A 22,235-nucleotide genomic window follows, 5' to 3' on the forward strand; every position below is an offset into this window, starting at 1 on the left:
TGGAAGCAGGTTACATAATAGGTTATGTAATATGACAGGTTTGTTTAAAAAAAAACCCTAATAGCTTATGTAATATAACAGATTTGTTTAAAAAAAAAATAAAAGCCCTAATATTTGTGTTTATGCAATAGAAAAAAAGACTAGAAGGATATGTATCAAAATCTTGTCTCTGAGTGGTAAGATGGTATGTAATTTTTATTTTCTTTCTATAAATTTCTCTATATCTTGGCATGAACAAGTTCCAGTTTCATAACCAGGTGAATAATAAATTTTTTTTAACATTAAAAAAATAGTACCTGCATACCCTCCTCTTCAGCATTATTTTTTTTTTTTGAGATGGAGTTTCGCTGTTGTCATCTAGGCTGGAGTAGTGGCGCAATCTCGGCTCACAGCAACCTCCGCCTCCCAGGTTCAAGTGATTCTTCTGCCTCAGCCTCCCAAGTAGCTGGGATTACAGGTGCCTGCCACCATGCCCAGCTAATTTTTGTATTTTTAGTAGAGATGGGGTTTCGGCACGTTGGCCAGGCTGGTCTTGAACTCCTGACCTCAGGTGATCCACCTGCCTTGGCCTCCCAAAGTGCTGGAATTACAGGCGTGAGCCACTGTGCCCGGCCCCTTCAGCTATTCTTATCAAACCTTCAGAGTTCCAGGAATTCTTATTGAAAAAGTAGATAATAGAAAGCATATAATTTTTAATTTCACAGATCAAAATTAATAAATAGATGTAGCAGTAATTGATGATCAGAAATACCTGAATAAGTGCAGTTCCTATTTGTGCCTTTGAAAATAAGCATTTTTTTTCCTCATTGAGAGAGTCGTTGGTATTGAGAGGACTTTTAAAAATTTCAGTCACATGTCTCTTAACTATGAGGTTACATTCTGAGAAATGCATTGTTAGGCAATTTCATCATTGTGCAAACATCGTAGAGGACTTACACAAATCTAGATGGTATAACCTACTATACACCTAGGTTATATGGTATAACCTACTATACACCTAGGTTATATGGTATAACCTACTATACACCTAGGTTATATGGTATAACCTACTATACACCTAGGTTATATGGTATAACCTACTATACACCTAGGTTATATGGTATAACCTGTTGCCCCTAGGCTGTAAACCTGTATAGCATGTTTCTGTACTGAAAACTGTAGGCAATTGGAACACAGTGGTAAGTATATGTATATCTAAACATAGAAAAAGCTCAGTAAAAATATGGCATAAAAGCTCATAAAAATGGTATTCCTGTATAGGGCACTTACCATGAATGGAGCTTGCAGGACTGGAATTTGCTCTGGGTGATCAGTGAGTGAGTGGTAAATGAATGTGAAAGCCTAGGACATTACTGTATACTACTGTAGACTTCCTAAACACTGTACACTTAGGCTTCACTAAATTTATTTTTGAAATTTTTCTTCCTTCAATAATAAATTAACCTTACCTTACTATAACTTTTTAACTTTGTAAAGTCTTAATTTCTTTTAACTTTTTGACTCTTTTGTAATAACACTTAGCTTAAAATACAAACATACAGCTGTATAAACATACTTTCTTTATATCCTTATTCTATAAGCTTTTTTTTGTTAAAATTAAGACATAGCTGGGCACAGTGTCTCACGCCTGTAATTCCAGCTACTTGGGAGGCTGAGGCCGGGATATCACTTGAGCTCAGGAGTTCAAGACTAGCCTAGGCAACATAGTGAGACCCCTCAAAGAAAAGACACAGAGACGCATACATTAACCTAGACCTGCACAGGGTCAGACATCAAGACATCTCTGGCCAATATGAATTTTTCAGCTCTGTTATAATCTCTTGAGGCCGCTGTCAATATGTGGTTTGTTGTTGACCAAAACGTTGTTATGCTGCACATGACTACGTTTATTGATTAGGAGTTGTGCCTAGGGAATAATTATCATGTGATTACCACTGCCAAAGTGTCAGTGCTTCATAGTCTGTCAGATTAAATATATACTTCCAGTGCTTCCAAAAATAGTTTTCTAAATTTAGTTTCTAAATCTGGATGATAAATTTGTAATTTAGTGATTAAATTTTATATATGAGAATCACTTTTAGTTCAGTTTTTCTCTTGTGTTCTTATTAGAAGCTAATTTTATTTCACTCTGCGTAATTACTGGTTTTGGAAAATGATTAAGACCAAGTAAGAGAAACAGCAAGATTCTTCACTTGTGGAAATGATGATTAAACATCTAAATTAGCAGTTTATGTAGAAACAGTTTTTAATATACCATGCTTCAATATGATACACTTGTAATTTATTATATTAAAAAATACCAAATGAATCTCTGTCACCTAGGCTGGAGTGCAGTGGTGCAATCATGGCTCACTGCAGCCTCGAACTCCTGGACTCAAGTGATCCTCTCACCTCAGCAATCCCAAATTGCTGGGATTACAGGTGTGAGCTACTGTGGCCAGCTGACAAGATTTATATTTTTGAAATCAGTGTTCATATCTTCTCCCAGAAATAATGACCTTGCCTGAGATCACATATCTCGGTCAGTACTGATGGATTTTTTTTCTAGTATCTGTATTGATCAGTTTTGGATATTAAATCAGAGTAACAAGCCAAATAAGACCTTTAGAATTTATTTAATCCTGTTCTTCCCCGTCTCCTACCATAACCACATTTGTTTTATTCTAAACCAGATACTTTTAAATTGCTAGTCCCTGGGTGGCAAAGCAGGAGTTACAAACTCAGATGCTTTCAGGGGTCAGGTGAACACTGTTAGTGAGAGCGGTGTCCCCTAGTGGCAACTGTGGTGAACTGAAGCATGTCCGCTCCATCTAAAGTGCCCCATGGCACCAGCCTATTGTTAACAGTGCAGGAATGGATGCCCAGTGCTCAGGTTTTTGGCAAAGGAGAGGGGATAATCTGAAAAACCAGATTATTCTATTTGGGCTCACTATATTTAAATGTCGACATTAAGAGTTTTTAAAATGTTATTTTAAAAAGAGTTTTAAAAATATTATTACACAGAAAACCTGCAGTCTCCTAGTTTGCAGTTTCTTGGCCCTAAAGGTCTGTAACAGATTTGTAAATTTTAAGTTGTTATAAGAAGTCTTTATATGGTTATTAAAGAAACACTTACTGAATATCTACCATGTTCAGACACTTTTCTAAGTTCCAGAAATATAGGAGTGAAAAAGGTCAGGCCCTGTTGTTATATAAACACAAAATAATTTCAGATGCTTGTTAGTGTTATGAAAAAATATCACTGTATTGCGATAATGGCCTAAGTGAGCTGCTTTAGAGCAGTGTTGGCATAACCCATTTGGTTGCTGGAGTTTTTGTTTTAGTTGTGTTTCTTACCACCTCCCCTAACCCAAGCACCTGACCTTGGAATATTAGTTGCAGTTTGGATTATTGTATTTCTTCTGTGCTAATTGTGTTTTATTTCTTTTAAGTCCTTAGAAAATATAAGCAAATGTAATTTTTTGGTTTTAAAGTTTTTTCTGTTCTCTGTTCTCTTTTTCCAAAGGGATTTTGCTGTAGGAATCTGTAACAAAATCAGTGAAATGATTCAAGGTATGTATTCTTCGTTTAGTATTATGAAGTGACTTAATGAGATTTGTAATAGTTGCTAACACTAATTAAGTACTTATTATTTGCTAGTCACCACACATTCAAATAATATTTATTAAGTATCTTCTATGTGCCCAAACTGTTCTAAATGCTGAGGATACAGGAATGAGCAAAACAAAGTCCTTACCCCCATCTAACCTACACTCTAGTCAGGGGTGGAGTGTGTGGGGATAGACAAATGTGCATATGACATTTCTGGTGCTACAGTGAAAAAGTGAGAGAGGAAGGATAGAGAGTCTCAAAAGTAAATCGTTGGTGGGGTGAAAGCAGGGACTTACCTATTTTATATGTATTGATCAGAGAAGGGACTTTTTTGTATATATTGATCAGAGACGGTCTCTGATGAGGTGATACTTCAGTGAGACATGAAGGAGAGAAAGGAGTGAGCCATGCAGATACAGTCTTGCATTGCTTAACAATGGGGATCCTGTGTGAGAAATGGGTCCTTAGGCAGTTTTGTTGTTTGAACTTCATGGAGTGTACTTACATAAATCTAAATGGTATAGCCTACTATCCACTTAGGCTGTATGGTATAGCCTATTGCTCCTAGGCCCTAAGCCTATGCAGCATGTGACTGTGCTGAATACCCATAGGCAGTTGTAACAAAATGATTTGTATATCTGAAGTAGAAAAAGTAATATATTGCTCTGTGGTGTTACAGTGACTACAGGGTCTATGAAGTTACTAGGAATTTTTCAGCTCCATTGTAATCTTATGGGACCACCGTCTGTCGTGTGGTCCTTCATTCACCAAAGCATACTTACGGGGGCGTGATTAGTTTAGGGAAGGCTGCTCTGTGTGAGAGAGGCTAATGTTACTAGGAGCTCTGGAACTCTCTGCTAATGTCCCTCCATTGTCTTCCAGTTGCATTTAGAATCAAATCCAGATTCCTTACCATGGACTACAAAGCCCTGGTTTTCCAATCTCTTATACAATGAGTCATGTGTATTAACCCTATTTATCCTTATAACAGTCATTATGGGAGCCCAAGAGCTCCCATAGGGTTAATACATGTGTCATACCCCTGTTTATCCTAACAGTCATAAAAGGGAGCTCTTGGGCTATAGCATTGCATGACTCTAGAGAACATCACTTTGTTTATATTCTTACAAAGAACATTCCTTTGAATTGTGCAACGTGGCGGGCGGCCTTGGATAGGTAATACTATTATGTTCGTTTTACAGGAAAGGAAATGGAGCCACACTAAAGCTGAATGATTGGTTCACAGTAAAAAAGCTGATAACTTACAGTTTGGCTTTGAGGCCCATGCTTTTAACCACTATGCTATTGTGCCTTTCTAAGGCATGAATTGCTTAGTGTAGTTATATTTTGCATGCATTTAAATTGTCCTTCAAATTAAAATTAAAGAGAACTTGCTCACTTGCATAAATAATAAAAATCACTTAAAGACCAAGATACAGTGAATGAGCTTTGTTGTGTTCCCCTTTATTCCTTTGTCTTTTTTCTTCCACCATTAGCAAAAGGGCTTTCCTGCAGAAAGGTATCCTTAAGACATTAGAAGGAAGCATCACTTATTCATTGAGCAGGATTTTATCAATTGCCTGATGTATCAGACAAGATCTCAGCAGGAAACAAGTGGCACATTTGAATTAAGATAACTCAAGGAAGGTGTAATAAAGTGAACCATTCACAAAGGCATGCTCAGGGTGTACTATAGGGGATAATGTAGTTCTTGAGCCCGTAATAGCTTTTACCATACATCTAAGGGTACAGGTTAAACAGAGGTTACTAGAAAATTGGTATCATGTCAGGAGGGCCACTTTGAGAAACTAACCTCCAGGAGCACGATGTGACCCTGCAGTGAGAGAACCAGGGAATAAATACTCTGACCTCATTCTTCTCTGCAACTCCTGCTGGGCTCTGCATTGGTTAAACCCAAACAAAGGGCAGATAGCAAGGGAGTTGATGAAAGCTATTCAGGTGAGCCTTCTAGGATGCTGGAGTATTCTGTGTATCTGATGGTAGTTACATGGGAATATACATATGTAGAAATTCATTAATCTGTACACTTAAGATTCATTACCTTATTGTTCCTTAAATTTTATCTTAAAAAATCTAAAAGAACAGGAATTAGCAAGAGAGAGAGGCAGAGGAAAACAAAGGAGTGTGGGCGGAGGAAAAGTGGAGGAAAACTGGAACCCAAGGTATGGAAATGAAAGAGGAGTTTTAGGAACAGAGAATCCTGACATTTGGTTTTAAGCTGCTTGTGTTTCTGCCAAGTAAAATCTCCGAGCCTCCCTAAATCTTTAGTAAAGATCCCTCTGAGTACTGGGTTGAGAATAAACTTGCAGTGGAGGAAAGATGGGGATATAAGAGTGGAGTCTGCCATGGGGAAAGGCCTAAGTAGGGAGAATACTTAGGAGACTTGCAATAATTTAGTCAAGAGATGGTAGTGGAAATGGATTGGCATGGTAACAACGGAGGTAGAAAGAGTCAGTTTGGGTTTTATTTTGAAGATAGAACCAGTAAGATTTGCTAATACATTTGGAAATGGGATGTGAGAATCCTTCTTTCACTAATTAAGAAAGACTCCAGGGTCTAAGGAGCTATAATGATGTCATTTACTGAGACAGGAATATTTTTGGAGGGGCAGTTTCAAGGTAAAGATCAGTTCTCTTTGGGCCTTATTAATACAAAATGCTTCTGAGACCTCCTGGTGCAGATGACCAGAAGGTAATGAGATACATGCATCTGACGTCCGGGGCAGGAGGACGGGTGGGTGGCAGCCATTCACATTTAGCCGACAATGGAAACCATGGGATTATATCAGCTCACTCAGGGAAAGCACATAGAATGAGAAGAGAATTTATTACCAACCTATGGGAATATCAGAAATTAAAGCATAGACAGATGAGGAGACTACAAAGGAGATTAAGAAGGAACAGCCAGAGAAAGAGGTCAGAAAACAGTAAGAGTGGAAGAGCCAAAGCCATTAGGAGAGAGTTTCAAAGATAGAATGGTCAGCAGTGTCAAGTGCATTCAGAACCTTAAGGAACAAAGTAACAACAACATGAGCATGATGTGACCCTGCAGAGAGGAAAGCAGGGAATACTCTGATCTCATTCTTTTCCCTCTGGCAAACCCAAGTAGAGGCCATCTAGCAAAGGAGTTTGTTGATGTAGGCAACTGTTGGACGTTGAAGTGCTGTCTTACGTTCATACCCACAATTATTTCACCATGGAAAACCCAGCAATATGCAGAGTATAATTAGCTTGTGGCATGTATGTGGTACATTATGACTGAGAAATTTGTGTTCACCATGACCACAAAGCCATGCCATAGAAGAAAAGATTTGTTGGTTTCGCTCCACTGTTGACAGGAAAATGTGGATTAGGGTTAGTCTTCATGGATCCAGTTGTGTATGCAATAAAGAAAGGCATTTACAGGCCGGGTGCGGTGGCTCACGCTTGTAATCCCAGCACTTTGGGAGGCCGAGGCGGGCGGATCATGAGGTCAGGAGATCGAGACCACGGTGAAACCCCGTCTCTACTAAAAAAAATACAAAAAATTAGCCGGGTGTGGTGGCGGGCACCTGTAGTCCCAGCTACTCGGAGAGGCTGAGGCAAGAGAATGGCGTGAACCCAGGAGGCGGAGCTTGCAGTGAGCCGAGATTGCGCCATCGCACTCCAGCCTGGGTGACAGAGCGAGACTGTCTCAAAAAAAAAAAAAAAAAAGAAAGGCATTTACTACACAAAGTTCAGAGGACTTCAAAACTATTCTACACACAGTTTATTCACATCCTGATTCTGATTTAGTTGTTGAAAGAAATAATTAAAATCGTAAGTATAATCAGACTGTAGCCATCAAGTATGTGTGTTTGTGTATATATATATATATGTATGTATATGTGTATGTATAATTTTTTTACTATGATAATGAGAGGAAATAGGCAGCAAATACGACTTTGCTTTCTACTGTGCTTTTTAAAGGCAGTTTTTATTATTAGCATGTAGTTTTATAATCATTGAAAAGTTAATGTCAAGATACTTTGGAAAAAATACTGAATTGATCAATTGGTTCTAGTATAATCTTTAATGTTATAAATATAATATTAGTATACTGTGTTTTTCAAGTGCAGTTTTGCTAATTGAGTCACAGCTTTTAAATCTGGGATATTATTAAGGATGATGATCCCAATTACCTTGAGAATTCTTTTTGTGTCTAGGTTTAGCGACACCAGTAGACTTGAAGCTAAAATTGATACCCATTCTACAGCACATGCACCATGATGCAATCTTGGCTTCCAGTGCTCGTCAGCTTTTACAACAGCTGGTCACATCCTATCCGTCCACCAAAATGGTGATTGTGTCTTTGCACACTTTCACTCTGCTTGCAGCTTCATCTTTGGTTGATACACCTAAGCAGGTAATTTCAATTTTCTTTAAACTGCTAATTCTTTGGTAAACTTACATATTAAATATATGATTAGAAATAAGAAAGTGGCGCACAAGTCTTGAGGACATTAAGGTTCTTTTCACTAATAAAGGTCAGATTGATCTTTTGCTTGCTTCTTTATTCTCTGTTCACAGTACTGATTGTTGGGTGCCCTTGGGGAAAATGAGATATTATGGGGTACATGGCTGGGTGTGAAGTTGGCCGTATAAAAAAAAAAAAAAGAAAGGATTGAGTATCTGTTAAATGCCAGGGCCTGTGCTAAAACTTTAAAGTTAAATGGTAGTATTTTACAAACATGGAGAAAGAGACCCAAATGTGGGCACGTAGCTAATGAGTGACAGGGCTCTGATGTGAAGTGAGTCCTGTCCCTTGATAAGTTTCACTAAACTACGCTGCATTTCTAATGATCATTTCAGTTATAGTATTGTTTATGGAGTGACTTATTTCCTTTATAGATTCAGCTTCTGTTGCAGTATTTGAAGAATGATCCCAGGAAGGCAGTAAAGAAACTTGCTATTCAAGATCTGAAATTACTTGCTAATAAAACACCACATACTTGGAGTAGGGAGAATATTCAGGTATGTAGAACTTGTAACATTTTATATAGACAAAATAATATAACATTATAATATAGTAAAATGTTTTGCATTTTTATATTGTCTTTGTCATCTAAGTGGTTGAATATGAAAAACTTCTAAAAGCATTGTTGGTGTTTGTGGCAGTTATTTTATAAGCGGCACAATAAATACTAAAACTTCTATACTTCAACGTTTGTTTTAGTCAGTGAAACTTGCCACTCAGTTGCTTGTTCATTTTCCCATAGCGGCACTAAGGCTAATTGAGAAGCCCAGTTACGTTGGTTTGGTTTTTTTATTCTTGTATTTTTCAGTCAATTTGGGGAGAAAAATTTAGGGGCTGACTGTTATCTGTAATGGAGATAGGGCTGGATGGGCAACTTGGGAAGTATATTTCTCTCTTCCTGGAGAGCCATTCTTAAGTCTTCTTTTGTAAACAGAAGAGCAGATCTCACTCTTTAGACTTTTAATGTGACATCTTTGACACCATCTGTTACCATCTGTTAGGTTAAATTAATATTTTATGTTTATTTTTTTTCTCAAAATAGAACCCTGTTTGTTTACCCATTCCATTTTGCAAATAATGCTATTTAAAATGGAACGGAAGTTTTTATCTCTTAGCATCATCATGACTCCAGTGGATTAAAAATCTTTGAATTTCAGATTATTAAAACTAAACTGCTATGTTTGTTTTTCTGTTTGTTTGTTTGCAGTTTTCTAAACATCTTTTAATTTACTATATTGTGATTTGATAGTCACAGATATCCCAAGATAAGGGCAGTTGTTAAATCTGCATTTAAAAGATAAGCAATTAGGGTTCACAGACTTAATATGCTTAAGAGAGCATCTTAAGAGCAGTAAATTAAGAATTTAATTAAGAGAGCTTCTGTCCTCTGATCCCTAGTCTTACTGCTTTTTCTACTAAATAATGCTATCTTTCCAAGAAGAGAATGTGCCTAGCCACTTGTCATTTTAGAGAATTTATACAAAGAACCAAACCCCCTGTTATTTAGAAAGATGAGTGAGAAGCACAGTATTATTCCTTCTTGTTTTTTTCTTATTGGGAGATAGATCATACATGCAGAAAGGTATGTAAAATATATAAATAAGTACCTTTATGTGAGAAAAGTATGTAAAATGTATAAATAGTTTAAATACTTTTAAGCGAAAACCCATGCAACTACCATCCAGCTAGAAATAGAACATTACAGGATCACAGAACCCTGCCTCCTTCCCTTGCGTGGTCCTTCCTAATTGAAACTTTACACCTTCCAAAAGCAAACCACTATTTTGACTTTCGTGATAATAACTTCTTTGCTCTTCTTTTACCTTCTTCACATGTCTTCCTAAAGAATACTGTTTAGCTTTGTTTTTGTTTCTTTTGCTCAGCATTACACTGGTGAGACTCATCCATGTCTTTCCCCTTTAATTGTAATGTAGTATCCCATTGTATGAATGTATCACAGTTTATTTGCTCTGCATGGGTTATTTCCAGCATGGGTCTATTGCAAACAGTGCAGAACATTCTTCTGTTTGTCTCCCAGTGCACACATGCAAATTTCTTTAGAGTATATACCTAGGAATGAAATTTCTGACTTATAGAAAATGCGTGTCTTCAGTTGTAACAGATGGTGTCAAACTATTTTCCAAAGTCAATGAACCAGTTTACATTCTTGCTGTGTATGAGGGCGTCCATTGATCACATCCTTACCAACACGTAGAATGATCAGACCTACATTTTTTACCAGTTTAGAAGTTGTACTTTTTATGTGTAACTCCTTGATTATTAAAGTAATTGAACACCTTTTTAATATGTTTATTGACCATTTGGATTTTCTCTTATGACATGGCTATTCAGGTCTCTTGCCTATTTTTCTGTTGATTCGTAGTTATTTTTTATATATTTGGGATACTCATACTTTGTTGGTCCTTGACAATTCTGTATAAATTTCAGAATCAGCTTGTCAAATATAACAGTTTGATTGGGATTACATTGAATATAAAGATTAGTTTGTAAGAAATTGGTAACTTTATAATATTGTCTTCCAGTGCATGAACATGTTGTATCTTTCCACTTATTTTAGGTCCCTTTAATGTGTCTCTTGGCCTACTCTATTTCATCTGATATTAATATCACTACTTTAGTTTTCTTTTACATATGTTGACATGATAGGTTGTTTACCATCTTTTTAGTTTCAATCTTTATATATCTTTATGTTTCACATGTTTCTTATAAACAGCATTTAATTGGAGGTTTTTTTTTTTTTTTCGAGACAGAATTTTGCTCTGTCACCCAGGCTGGAGTGCAGTGGTGCAGTCTTGGCTCACTGCAACCTCTGCCTCCAGGGTTCAAGCCATCCTCCCACCTCAACTTCCCAAGCAGCTGGGACTACAGGCGTGTGCCACCACACCCAGCTAATTTTTGTATTTTTAGTAGAGAATCATCATCATGTTGCCCAGGCTGGTCCTGAACTCTTGACCTCAAGCAATCCACCTGCCTCAGCCTCCCAAAGTGCTGAGATTACAGGTGTAAGCCACCATGCCCGGCCTAATTGGATTATTTTTAATCCAGCCTGGCAGTCTTTGTCATTTTCAGATGGAGCATTTGATTCATCTGATTTACTGTGATTTATCACACACTTGAGTTTAAATCTACCATTTTATTTTGTGTTTTCTCTCTGTCTCCCCTGTTCCTTTTCACTCTTTGGAGGAGAGGGGGTTTCTTTCTGTATTGATTATTTTTGATATCTTACCATTCCATTTGACTTGACTAGTCTGGAAGTATACAGTCTTGTTAAATATTCTTTTAGTTGTTATCCTAGAAATGAAAATATAACTTATAGTCATTTTTATCAGTCTGAAGTTAATTCTGCTAAAAGTCCTTTGAACACATTTGAATGCCATTTTCATCACTCTACACTTTTATGTATTATTGTCTTGTATAATTAAAATACAAGTTAAATAAAATACAATTAAACTATTTTTTCTTATACAGTTTTGTTATTGTTTAGGAAATTCATTGTTCATTTGCACCTTCCACTGTCTTTGCTCTTCTTGCATCTCAGCTATTTCCTACTTACTTTTCCTTCTGCCTTCGGAAGGTCCTTGAGTGAGAGTCTGTGGTGGTAAACCCTCTCAATATTTGCTTGCCTGAAAATGCTTTCATTTTGTTCTCAATCTTGAAAGATGCTTTCTCGGGATAGAATTCCCAGGGCATTGAAGATACCATTCTGCTGTCTACTGGTTTTCTTTATTGCCACTGAAAAATAGTAATACTCTTTGGAAGGTTTTTTTCTTTTTTTTTTTTTTTTTTTTTTGCTTTAAAATTGTTCTCTTTGACTTGATTTTCTGTAGTTTCACTATGAAATGTCTAGTTGTGAATTTCTTTTTAAACTGTCTAGGCTATGTTTGATTTCTTGAATCGGAAGATTGGTGTCTTTCGGCAATTCTGGGAAATTGTTACTTGTAATTTCTTCAGATATTGCCGCTGTCTCTTTTTCTCACCTTTTCTTCTGGACCTCCTATTAAATGTATGATAACCCTTCTCCTGTTAATGCTTCATGTTCCTTATCTTGTTTCCTATTTTCTATCTCTTTGTGCTGAGTTCTTGGTAATTTCTTCTTATATATGTTTTAGTTCAATAATTATTTTTTCGGTTTATCTAAAGTCTGCAGATTTGTCTCTGCTCTCTATTTCTATACCCTTTTTCCTTGTATACCTGGTTGTTTTTCACTTTGAACTACTCATTATTCTTGGAGAGGTATGTGTGGGAATTCTTTGAGGCTCAGACTAAAAAGTACATTCCTGTAGAGATTTGCATTTGCTTCCGCTAGGCAGAGACGTCAGACAGTGATAAATGCTGCCAAGAAAACTTAAGTCAGGAAGAAGATTAGTGAATATGGAAGGTGGAGGTTGCAGTTTTAAGTAGGCTGGTTAGGGAAACCCTCACTGCGAAGTTGACATTTGTGCAAAGACCTAAAGAAGGGAATGTCAATTTTGTGGGCCCCTGAAGGAAGAGTATTATCAGTAGGAGAAAAGCCAAAAGGCCTTGAAGTGAGAACATTCATGAGTGTGAGGTCAGTGTGACTGTTAATAAGGGAGATTAGTAGGAGGTGATGTTAGGTGATGGTAGGGAAGAATAGGCATTTAGGGCCTTTGAGTCCTTCTTAAGGACTTTAGCTTTTTACTCTACATGAGATAGATTGCCTCTGGAAGATTCTGAGCAGAGGACATTATCTGACTTAAGTTCTAAAAGATTATCTCTGGCTTAGCTATATTGAGACTAGGTTGTAGGAGCCCAAAGGCAGAAGAAGCCGGGAGAACATTTAAGAGGCAGTTACAAATAATCCAATTAGAAAATATATGGTTACCTGAACCAAGGTAGTCGGGGTGGTAGTGAGAAGTGGTAATAGTTTGGATATATTTTAAAGGCTAGAGCTGATGGATTTCCTGGCATAGTGTAGAGAAAGAAAGGTGGCTCTAAGCTTTTTACCATCAACAAATGCAATTGTCATTTACTTGGAATGGACAAGACTCTGAGAGACTCATTTCTTGAAAATCAAGAGTTCACCTCTGAGTATATAAACTGTAAATGTCAGACATCCAGGTGGAGATGTCAAGGACATATGCCTGGAGTTTAGTGGACAGATCCAGCTGAGGTTATAAATATGAGAGTTATCAGTTTATAGATGGTATTTGAAGCCATGAGACTAGGTGACTCAGCTAGGGAGACAATATGGCTAGAGAAGATTTAGGGAATGATGAACTGAGAAACAACCAGCAAAGGAGCCTGAAAAGGAGTGGCCAGTGATACATAAGTCAGAATAATATTTTATAGGGAGAAGACCTTGATCTACCATGAGAGCTACTGCAGCCATATTCGCCAAGATAAGGACTGATAGTTCACCTTTGCATTTGGCAATATGAAGTCATTGATAACCTTAAGAGAGCAATTTTGCTGCAAGATTGTGGGTAAAAGACTGACTAGAATGGATTCTGCAGAAAAACAGGAGGGAGATTTAAGGCAGTGAATGTACACTGGTCCCTCAGTATCCGCTGGAGATTGATTCCAGGACCGACCCTTCTCTAGATTACTTGTAATACCTAATACAATGTAATTTTAAGTAAATAGTTGTATTATGTTGTTTTTTTATTTGTATTATTCTTTTTTATTATTATTTCGAATACTTTCGGTCTGGAGTTGGTTGAATCAGTGGATGCGGAACCCATGAATATTGAGTGCCTACTGTAGAAAACGTTTTAAAAGGAATTCTGGGCCGGGCGTGGTGGCTCATGCCTGTAATCCCAGCACTTTAGGAAGCCGAGGTGGGTAGAGTTCAAGACCAGGCTGACCAACATGGAGAAACCTCGTCTCCACTAAAAATACAAAATTAGCCGGGTGTAATGGCGCATGCCTGTAATCCCAGCTACTTTGGGAGGCTGAGGCAGGAGAATCGCTTGAATCTGGGAAGCGGAGGTTGCAGTGAGCGTAGATTGCGCCATTGCGCTCCAGCCTGGCAACAAGAGCAAAACTGTCTCAAAAAAAAAAAAGGAATTCTGCTCTCAAGGGAGCAGAGAAATGATACGGTATTGCTAAAGGGTACGCTGTTTGTTTGTTTTTATTGTGGGAGGAGTAAACTTGTTTTTTATTGATGGAAATGACCTGGTAGAGAGGAAGAATTGCAAGAGCAATGGCCTTGAGTGGGTGAGACTGGAAGGGACCCAGTGTAGAAGTAGATCGGCTTTCTCTAGTTCATGTAGAATAGGAAGGAAGACCTTAAGAAGCCTAATGTAGGTGAATGAGTAGGTATTATGGTAAAAAGTTATAGAAAATCTCTTGCGATGGATTTTTTTGGGTTTTGTTTTGTTAGGTAATTAGGAAACATGGTCATTAGGTATGGGTAAAAATGGAGGAGGCAAAGAGAAAGGTTTTAAGGAAACACAGAAATTCAAATAAACTAGGGAAATAGAGGATTGCCAGGTAAGATATTTGAGTAAAGCAATATATAATGTGGTGTCTGGCACATACAAATAAATGCTTTTTTAAGGGTAGCTGTAAGTTATATTAAAGGTAAGTTTATTCTTTAGTTTTTCCTTTTTGAATACTTTGACAGATTGTAGGGTTGGGGTTGTGCTTTCTTAGTAAAATGAACGGAGAAGTTTCTCTTTCTATACTCTGGAATGGTTAAGAACTATAACAGAATTTTCTGTTTCTGAAGGTCTAAATTTAAAAGTACCATATATTTATCTGAATCTAGAACTTTTTCCAGCGATAGTTGTTTTGAGAACATTTCTAATCACTACATGTTATTGTCCTGTCAGTTTTTTACCTCTTCTGGAATCAGTTTTGGTCATTTGTTTCCCATTTAATTTACTTCTCAAATTCATTAGTATCAGCATAAAGAGTCTTTATAACTTCTAATATCTTTGATTTAAAAAATTTTTTTATCTTGTACATTTGTGTTTATATCCTTTTTTTCTCTTCCTTCCTTCCTTTTCTCTTTCTTTCTTTCTTTCTTTTTTTCTTTCTTTCTGTCTGTCTGTCTGTCTTTCTTTCGAGACAGAGTCTCACTGTGTTGCCCAGGCTGGAGTGCAGTGGCACCATCTCGGCTCACTGCAACCTCTGCCTCTGGGGTTCAAGCGATTCTCCTGCCTCAGCCTCTCAAGTAGCTGGGATTACAGGTATGAGCCACCCTGCGTGGCTAATTTTTGTATTTTTAGTAGAGACAGGGTTTCACCCTGTTGGCGGGGCTGGTCTTGAACTCCTGACCTCAGGTGATCCACCCGCCTCGGCCTCCCCAAAGTGCTAGGATTACAGGCATGAGCCATCACGCCCGGCCTATATATCCCCTTTTTCTTGATTAGACTTGCCAGAAGCTTTGCTTTCTTACCTTTTTCAAGTGCTTGGAACATTCATTTTTATTTTTCTTGTTTAATAATGAAAGCAGTTAAGACCATTAATTTGCTTCTTGGTACAGATTGACCACATTTTGTAAATTATGTCTTGTATTGTTCTACATTGCCATTAGTTTGAAATGCATTTTTTAAAAAGCCAGATTTATTGTGGTATAATTTATTTACAGAAACTTTTCTAGGTATGCAGTTGGATGAGTTTTTACAAATATAGAAAACCACCACCACAATTGAGATACAGAAGATTTTCATTACCCCCAGAAGTTTCTGCAGGCCCCTCTGTAGTCCGTCCTTTCCCCAGCCCCTGACAATTACCAGTCTGATTTCTGTTGCTGTGATTTTGCCTTTCCAGGATATAGATAGAATCATATGGTATGTGGCCTTTTGGATATGGCTTCTTTCACTTACCATAATACTTTTAATATTTATCCATGTTGTTGCACGTAGCAATAGTTCATTCCTTTTTATTGCTGAGCAGTATTCAGATATATGGGCATACAACAGTTTGTTTGTTCACAAGTTGACGGACATTTGGATTGTTTCTGGGTTTTTGGCCATTATGAATAAAGCTGCAATCATACACGGTTTTGTGTGACATCTCTTGGGTAAATACCTAGAAATGGAATTGCTGGGTTGTGTGGTAAACACTTATTCTGTTTAACTTTGTAAGAAACTGCCAAACCGTTTCCAAAATTGCGTTACCATTTTACTTACCCACCAGCCATGTATAAGAGTTCTAGTTCTGTATCCTTGCCAGCACTTCGTGTTGTATGGTTGTGTAATAGGTGTGCAGGGGTATCTCATCATGGTTTTATTTTGTGCTTTCCTAATGGCTAATGATGTTGAGCATCTTACAGGCTTATTTGTCATCTGTATCTTCAGTGAAGTGCCTATTCTAATATTTTATTCTTTTTTCATTAGGTTTTTTGTCTTTTTGTTATTGTTATTTATATATTATTGATATTAATCCTTTATCAGATGTATGTTTTACAAATATTTCCTCTCAATATGTATCTTTAGTATCTGTCTTTTAAAAAGAAGTTTTAAGTTTTGATAAAATCGATCTAGTTTTTCTTTTACAGGTTGTATTTTATTTAAGAAGTCTGCCTAATCCAAAGTCACAAAAGTTTTCTCCTAAAAGTTTTATAGTTTAAGTTTTATATATAGCCCTGTGTGATCCATTTTGAGTTGACTTTTGTGTATGGTGCAAGGTAGGCATCAAGGTGCTTTGGATAGCCAGTTGTGGCACCATTTTGTGGGGAAAACTTTTCTTTCCCCATTGAATTACTTTAGCATCTTTGTTGAAAATCAGTTGACCATATCTGTATGGATTTATTTCTAAATTCTGTTCTGTTCTATTGGTCTGTGCAAATAATACACTGTCTTGAATACCATCATTTTATGGCAACTCTTGGAATCAGATTGTGTGAGTCCTCTACCTTAGTATTTCTTTTCAAAATTGTTATGCTGGGTGGGATGTGGTGGCTCATGCCTATAATCCCAGTGCTTTTAAGAGGCCAAGGTGAGAGGATCACTTGAGGTGAGGAGTTTAAGAGTAGCCTGGGCAACATAGTGAGACCCTGTCTCTACAAAAAAAAAATTTTTTTTTAAATCAGCTAGGCGTAGTGGTATATACACTTACAGTCCTAGCTACTTGAGAGACTGAGCTGGTGGGATCGCTTGAGGCCAAGAGTTCAAATTTGGCTTTTCTAGGTCTACTGCCTTTCCATGTAAAATTTAGAATCAGTTTGTAAATTTCTACCAAAAAAAGACTGGTGGGATTTTTCTTGGTCTTTACATCTAAAGATCAATTTGGGACAAATTGACATCTTAATAGTATTGTGGGTTTTTTTGTTTTTTTTTTTTATTTTTTTGAGATGGAGTTTTGCTCTGTCACCAGGGCTGGAGTGCAGTGGCGTGATCTCAGCTTACTGCAGCCTCCACCTCCCAGGTTCAAGTGATTCTCCTGCCTCAGCTTCCCGAGTAGCTGGGATTACCGGTGCACACCATCACCCCCAGCTAATTTTTGTATTTTTAGTAGATACGGGGTTTCACCATGTTGGCTAGGCTGGTCTCAGACTCCTGATCTCAAGTGATCTGCCCGTCTCAGCCTCCGAAAGTGCTGGGATTATAGGCGAGAGCCACTGTGCCTGGCCAATAGTATTGTGTTTTTTTGATCCATGAACATGGTACATCTCTCCCTATTTTTTTTTTTCTTTCTGTTTGGAGATAGGTTTCACTCTGTTGCCCAGGCTGGAGTGCAGTGGTGTGCAATCATGATTCACTGCAGCCTCAGGTGATCCTCCCACCTCAGCCTCCTGAGTAGATGGGACTCCAGGTACACGCCTTCACGCCTGTCTAATTTTTGTATTGATGGTATTTTGCCACATTGCATAGGCTGGTCTCAGACTCCTGGTCTCAAAGTGCTGGGATTCCAGCACATCAGCCTCTCAAAGTGCTGGGATTCCAGGCATGAGCCACTGCACCTGGCCTCTCTTTTTTTTTTTTAAGCTCTTCTTCAGTTTCTCATCAGTGGTATTTTTGTTTTGTTTTGTTTTTTCCGTAGGTTTTTGGGGAGCAGGTGGTATTTGGTTACATGAGTAAGTTTTTTGGTGGTGATTTGTGAGATTTTGGTGTACCCATGACCCAAGCACTATACACTGTACCCAATTTGTAGTCTTTTATCCCTCATCTTATCAGTGGTTTTTATTTTTATTTATTTATTTTTTGAGACAGGGTCTCACTCCAGTGCCCAGGCTGGAGTGCAGTGGTGCTATCACGGCTCTTTGCAGTCTTGACCCCCCGGGCTTAAGCAATCCTCCCGCTTCAGCCTGCCAAGGAGCTGAAACCACAGGTGCACACCAACGCCCAGCCAATTTTTGTATTTTTTTGTAGAGATGAGATCTCGCTATTTTGTCCGGGCTGGTCTCAAACTCCTGGGCTCAAGCAATCTGCCTGCCTCGACCTCCCAAAGTGCTGGGGTTATAGGCGTGTACCACTGCACCGGGCCACATGGGTGGTTTTTAGTTCAGCATACAAATCTTGCACATAATTTGTTAGATACATTCCTAAATCTTTCATGGCTTTCATGGTTTTAATGCTACTGTAAATGATTTTTTTTAAATATCCATGAGAGCAGTTTTTATTTCTTGTTTGATCATGGCATTAGTTTAATGTTTTCTGCTTTTGAAGTTATTAGTTTTCCGTATTTGTTGGTGGAATTTTTGTTGTTGCTTTTTGTTATTCTTAAAGCTTATTTGTGGTCCATTGTAGGCTCACTTTTTGTAAACAGTTCAGGGGTTTGAAAAGAAGACATATTTTTTTGTTGTTTTGCTTTGTTTTTGAGATGGAGTTATCCTCTGTTGCCCAAGCTGGAGTGCAGTGGTGCTATCTTGATTCATCTCAGCCTCCGCCTCCTGGGTTCAAGTGATTCTCCTGCCTCAGCCTCCTGAGTAGCTGGGATTACAGGTGCCCACCACAATGCTTGGCTAATTTTTATATTTTTAGTAGAGATGGGGTTTCGCCGGGTTCACCAGTCTGGTCTTGAACTCCCGATCTCCAGTGATCCACCCACCTCGGCCTCTCCAAGTGCTGGGATTACAGGGGTGAGCCACTGCACCTGGCCAGAAGACATATTTTCTATAAGCTCTGTTGACTCTTACTTTATTGGTGATATTACTTAGGTATACTATATCTTAAATTAGTTTTTTTCTCTTGTCAGTGTGTGAAATTTTGATAGTCTTTAGTTTCTCACTCCAGTTTATATTTTTCTTAGTTCATTTGGGCTTCTGTAGCAGTACCATAACCTGGGTTGCTTATAAGTAACAAAAATTTATTTCGGACATTTCTGGAAGCTGGGAAGTCTAAAATCATGACTCCAGCGGATTCAGTGTCTGGTGAGGGCCCACTCTCTGTCTTCTTGCTTTGGCCCTCACATGGTGGAAGGGGTGACCACACTCCCTTGTGCTTCTTCTGGGTACTTAATCCCATTCATGAGGGCTCCTTCCCTATGGCCTAATCACCTCTCAAAGTCCCCACCTCCTAATTCCATCGACTTGAGGGTTAGGATTTCAGCATAAGAATTTTGGGGGAGACACAAATATTCAGACCACGCAATATCTAACCATTTCAATTAAAAATATTAGGGCTGTCTTGTTCCATAGAGAGTTTTTGTCTGCATAAAAGAATCTTCTGTTCTATTTGCAGCCTTGGCCTCATTCATTTTGTTAATATTGCCACTTGCTTGTTTTTCTTTGCATGTATCTTTTAAGTCTTTGCCAATTTTATTATCCGTTTAACCTTTCTCTGTCATCTAGGTGTGATCTTTATAGTTAGATTTACCTCTTTTGATGCTGAAGTTATTGCTGTCAGGTAAAATAAAGAAAGAAAAAAAATTTACCTCTTTTGACTTAATTCGAGTCTCTAAAAAGATGTACCTTAACTTGTTTACATTTATTGGTATAACAAGTTTTTTACTTATTTCTTCCATCATTATTTTATGCTGTCTGTAATGCTTTCTGTTTCCTTTGTCCCATTGCTTTTCTTTGCTATTTTGATCAAGTTTTCTTTGTTCTTGTCTTCCTCTAGTGAGTTAAAAGATTTTACCATGCTAATTAGGCATAATTATTAACATTAAGAATGAAAATTATGATGGCTGAAATGTTGTAAATTTTAAGAGGGCTAATTCTCTTTTCTGCTGCCATTCATCTTCCCCTCACCCCCATATCATGTTAAAGTAATCTGGAATTTAATTGCCAGTTATCTTTTTTAAATACTATGACGTTTCTTTTTTGTAATAATTTTTAAAAATAATATTTGCATTGAGCTTTACAACCACATTAACAGTTAGTTAAATGTAATTGTTTTGTTGATTTCACAGCTTACTATTATTTCTTCATTATACCATATCTTATCTTGAATTTTTATTCTGATTTATGTTTCTTATGGCTTTTTGTGTTTTTTTTTTTTTTTTTTAATTGAACATACTTTTTTTTTAATGTTTGTTTCTTCCGTGAAGAATTTTTTTCCTCTGGGCATAGTGGCTCACGCCTGTAATCCCAGCATTTGGGGAGGCCGAGGCGGGTGGGTCACTTGAGGTCAGGAGTTTGAGACCAGCCTGGCCAACATAGTGAAACCCCATCTCTACTAAAAAAAAAAAAAAAAAAAAAACTACAAAAATTAACTGAGTGTGGTGGTACACACCTGTAATCCCAGCTACTCAGGAGGCTGAGGCAGGAGAATTGCTGGAACCAGGGACGCAGAGGTTGCAGTGAGCTGAGATTGCACCATTGCACTCCAGCCTGGGTGACAAAAGCAACACTCCATCTCAAAAGAAAAAAAAAAAAAAAAAGAATTTTTTTTCCATTGCGGCTGAATCCTGAGCATGTTGATTTTAATTAAACAGATGTTGTCAATTAATCATTTTTTGTAGCCTAGATATATTTTTGAAAATACTGAAATACAGCAGGGGAAAATAGTTCTAACAATTTAACCTTTTCTAAAGTAATAAGGTGTTGATTTTGAATTTGAATTTTACTCACAATTACCAAGAGTGATTGTATAACAGGTTTTTTACTTATTTCTTCCATCATTATTTTACAATTACCAAGAGTAATTATAGGGCTTCCCTTCTTCCTTCTCTCCTTCTGTCTTTCCTTCTTTTGTTACTTTCTGCCTTTCTGTCAGCCAATCTTATCATTGCTGGTTGTTTTTGAGTTTTAGTATTTCAAGTTCACATTGTGTCCATTTCCATTGCTACTTTTTCTGGTTTGTTGGTTTCAGATGGAATCAGATATTTCAGGTTTAAATGAATAGCTTTCATTCTGTATACCTTTAAAAACCTGAAAGAAGGAAGGGCCTAAATCAAGGTCCAAGTATATTATTATTATTATTAAGGTAGTCAAAAACAATAGTTTCATAGGAAAAATATTTTTTAGTATGTTTACATTTTTCTTTAGATTTTTTTGATGCCATGCTGGGATAAATAACCATCTTGGCTTGTGTTAATCTCCATTAATAGTTTACAATATCTGATGCCGTAGTCTTTTTTTTTTTTTTTTTGAGATGGAGTCTCACCCTGTCGCCCAGGCTGGAGTGCAGTGATGCTATCTTGGCTCATTGCAACCTCTGCCTCCTGGGTTCAAGCGATTCTCCTGCCTCAGCCTCCCAAGTAGCTGGGATTACAGGCGCCTGCCACCACACCCAGCTAATTTTTGTATTTTTAGTAGAGACAGAGTTTCATCATGTTGGCCAACCTGGTCTTGAACTCCTGACCTCTGGTGATCCACCCGCCTTGGCCTCCCAAAGTGCTGGGATTACAGGCGTGAGCTGCCGCGCCCGGCCTATAGTCTTACTGGAAGAGAATATTTGATTTATGCAACCTCTCTGTTACAGAGCAAAATATTATTTGTTCCAGATAGTCTCAAAGATGTAAATTTTATTTTTAGCATTATCTCTTCTGAGAGGTTCTAATTTGTACCTTACCTGTGACTAGGAGGAGTGACAAGTTCAGCCTGTGAATTAGTTCTTGTAATAATCTTTTTCTTTGCAGTTAGTACAATGGAGACAGAAAGTTTTGAGGTATTATGTCTCTGACAGAATACTTTCAAACATAACATTTTTCTTTACTTTAAAGATTATAAACTTCTTTTTATTATACTTTTCTGGAACATATCCCTGGTGGCCAGTCCTATTCCAGGGTGTAGGAGAAGCCCCTATTTAGAG

The 22,235-nt window shown here is 37.6% G+C and overlaps 1 protein-coding gene across 7 annotated transcripts in view; it reads left to right on the forward strand.

Annotated features, from left to right (window-relative positions):
• INTS7 (integrator complex subunit 7) overlaps positions 1-22,235 on the forward strand; it is a 101,389-nt gene that overhangs the window by 20,555 nt on the left and 58,599 nt on the right. For all 7 annotated transcript variants that reach the window (XM_055234963.2, XM_055234966.2, XM_055234964.2 and 4 more), the window contains 3 exons: positions 3,506-3,552; positions 7,796-7,995; positions 8,481-8,603. In XM_055234963.2, coding sequence (XP_055090938.1) covers positions 3,506-3,552; positions 7,796-7,995; positions 8,481-8,603 — 370 coding nt within the window. The remainder of the gene's footprint in view (positions 1-3,505; positions 3,553-7,795; positions 7,996-8,480; positions 8,604-22,235) is intronic.

Source organism: Symphalangus syndactylus, chromosome 19 (genome assembly GCF_028878055.3).
Source record: "Symphalangus syndactylus isolate Jambi chromosome 19, NHGRI_mSymSyn1-v2.1_pri, whole genome shotgun sequence".
Taxonomy (NCBI): domain Eukaryota; kingdom Metazoa; phylum Chordata; class Mammalia; order Primates; family Hylobatidae; genus Symphalangus; species Symphalangus syndactylus.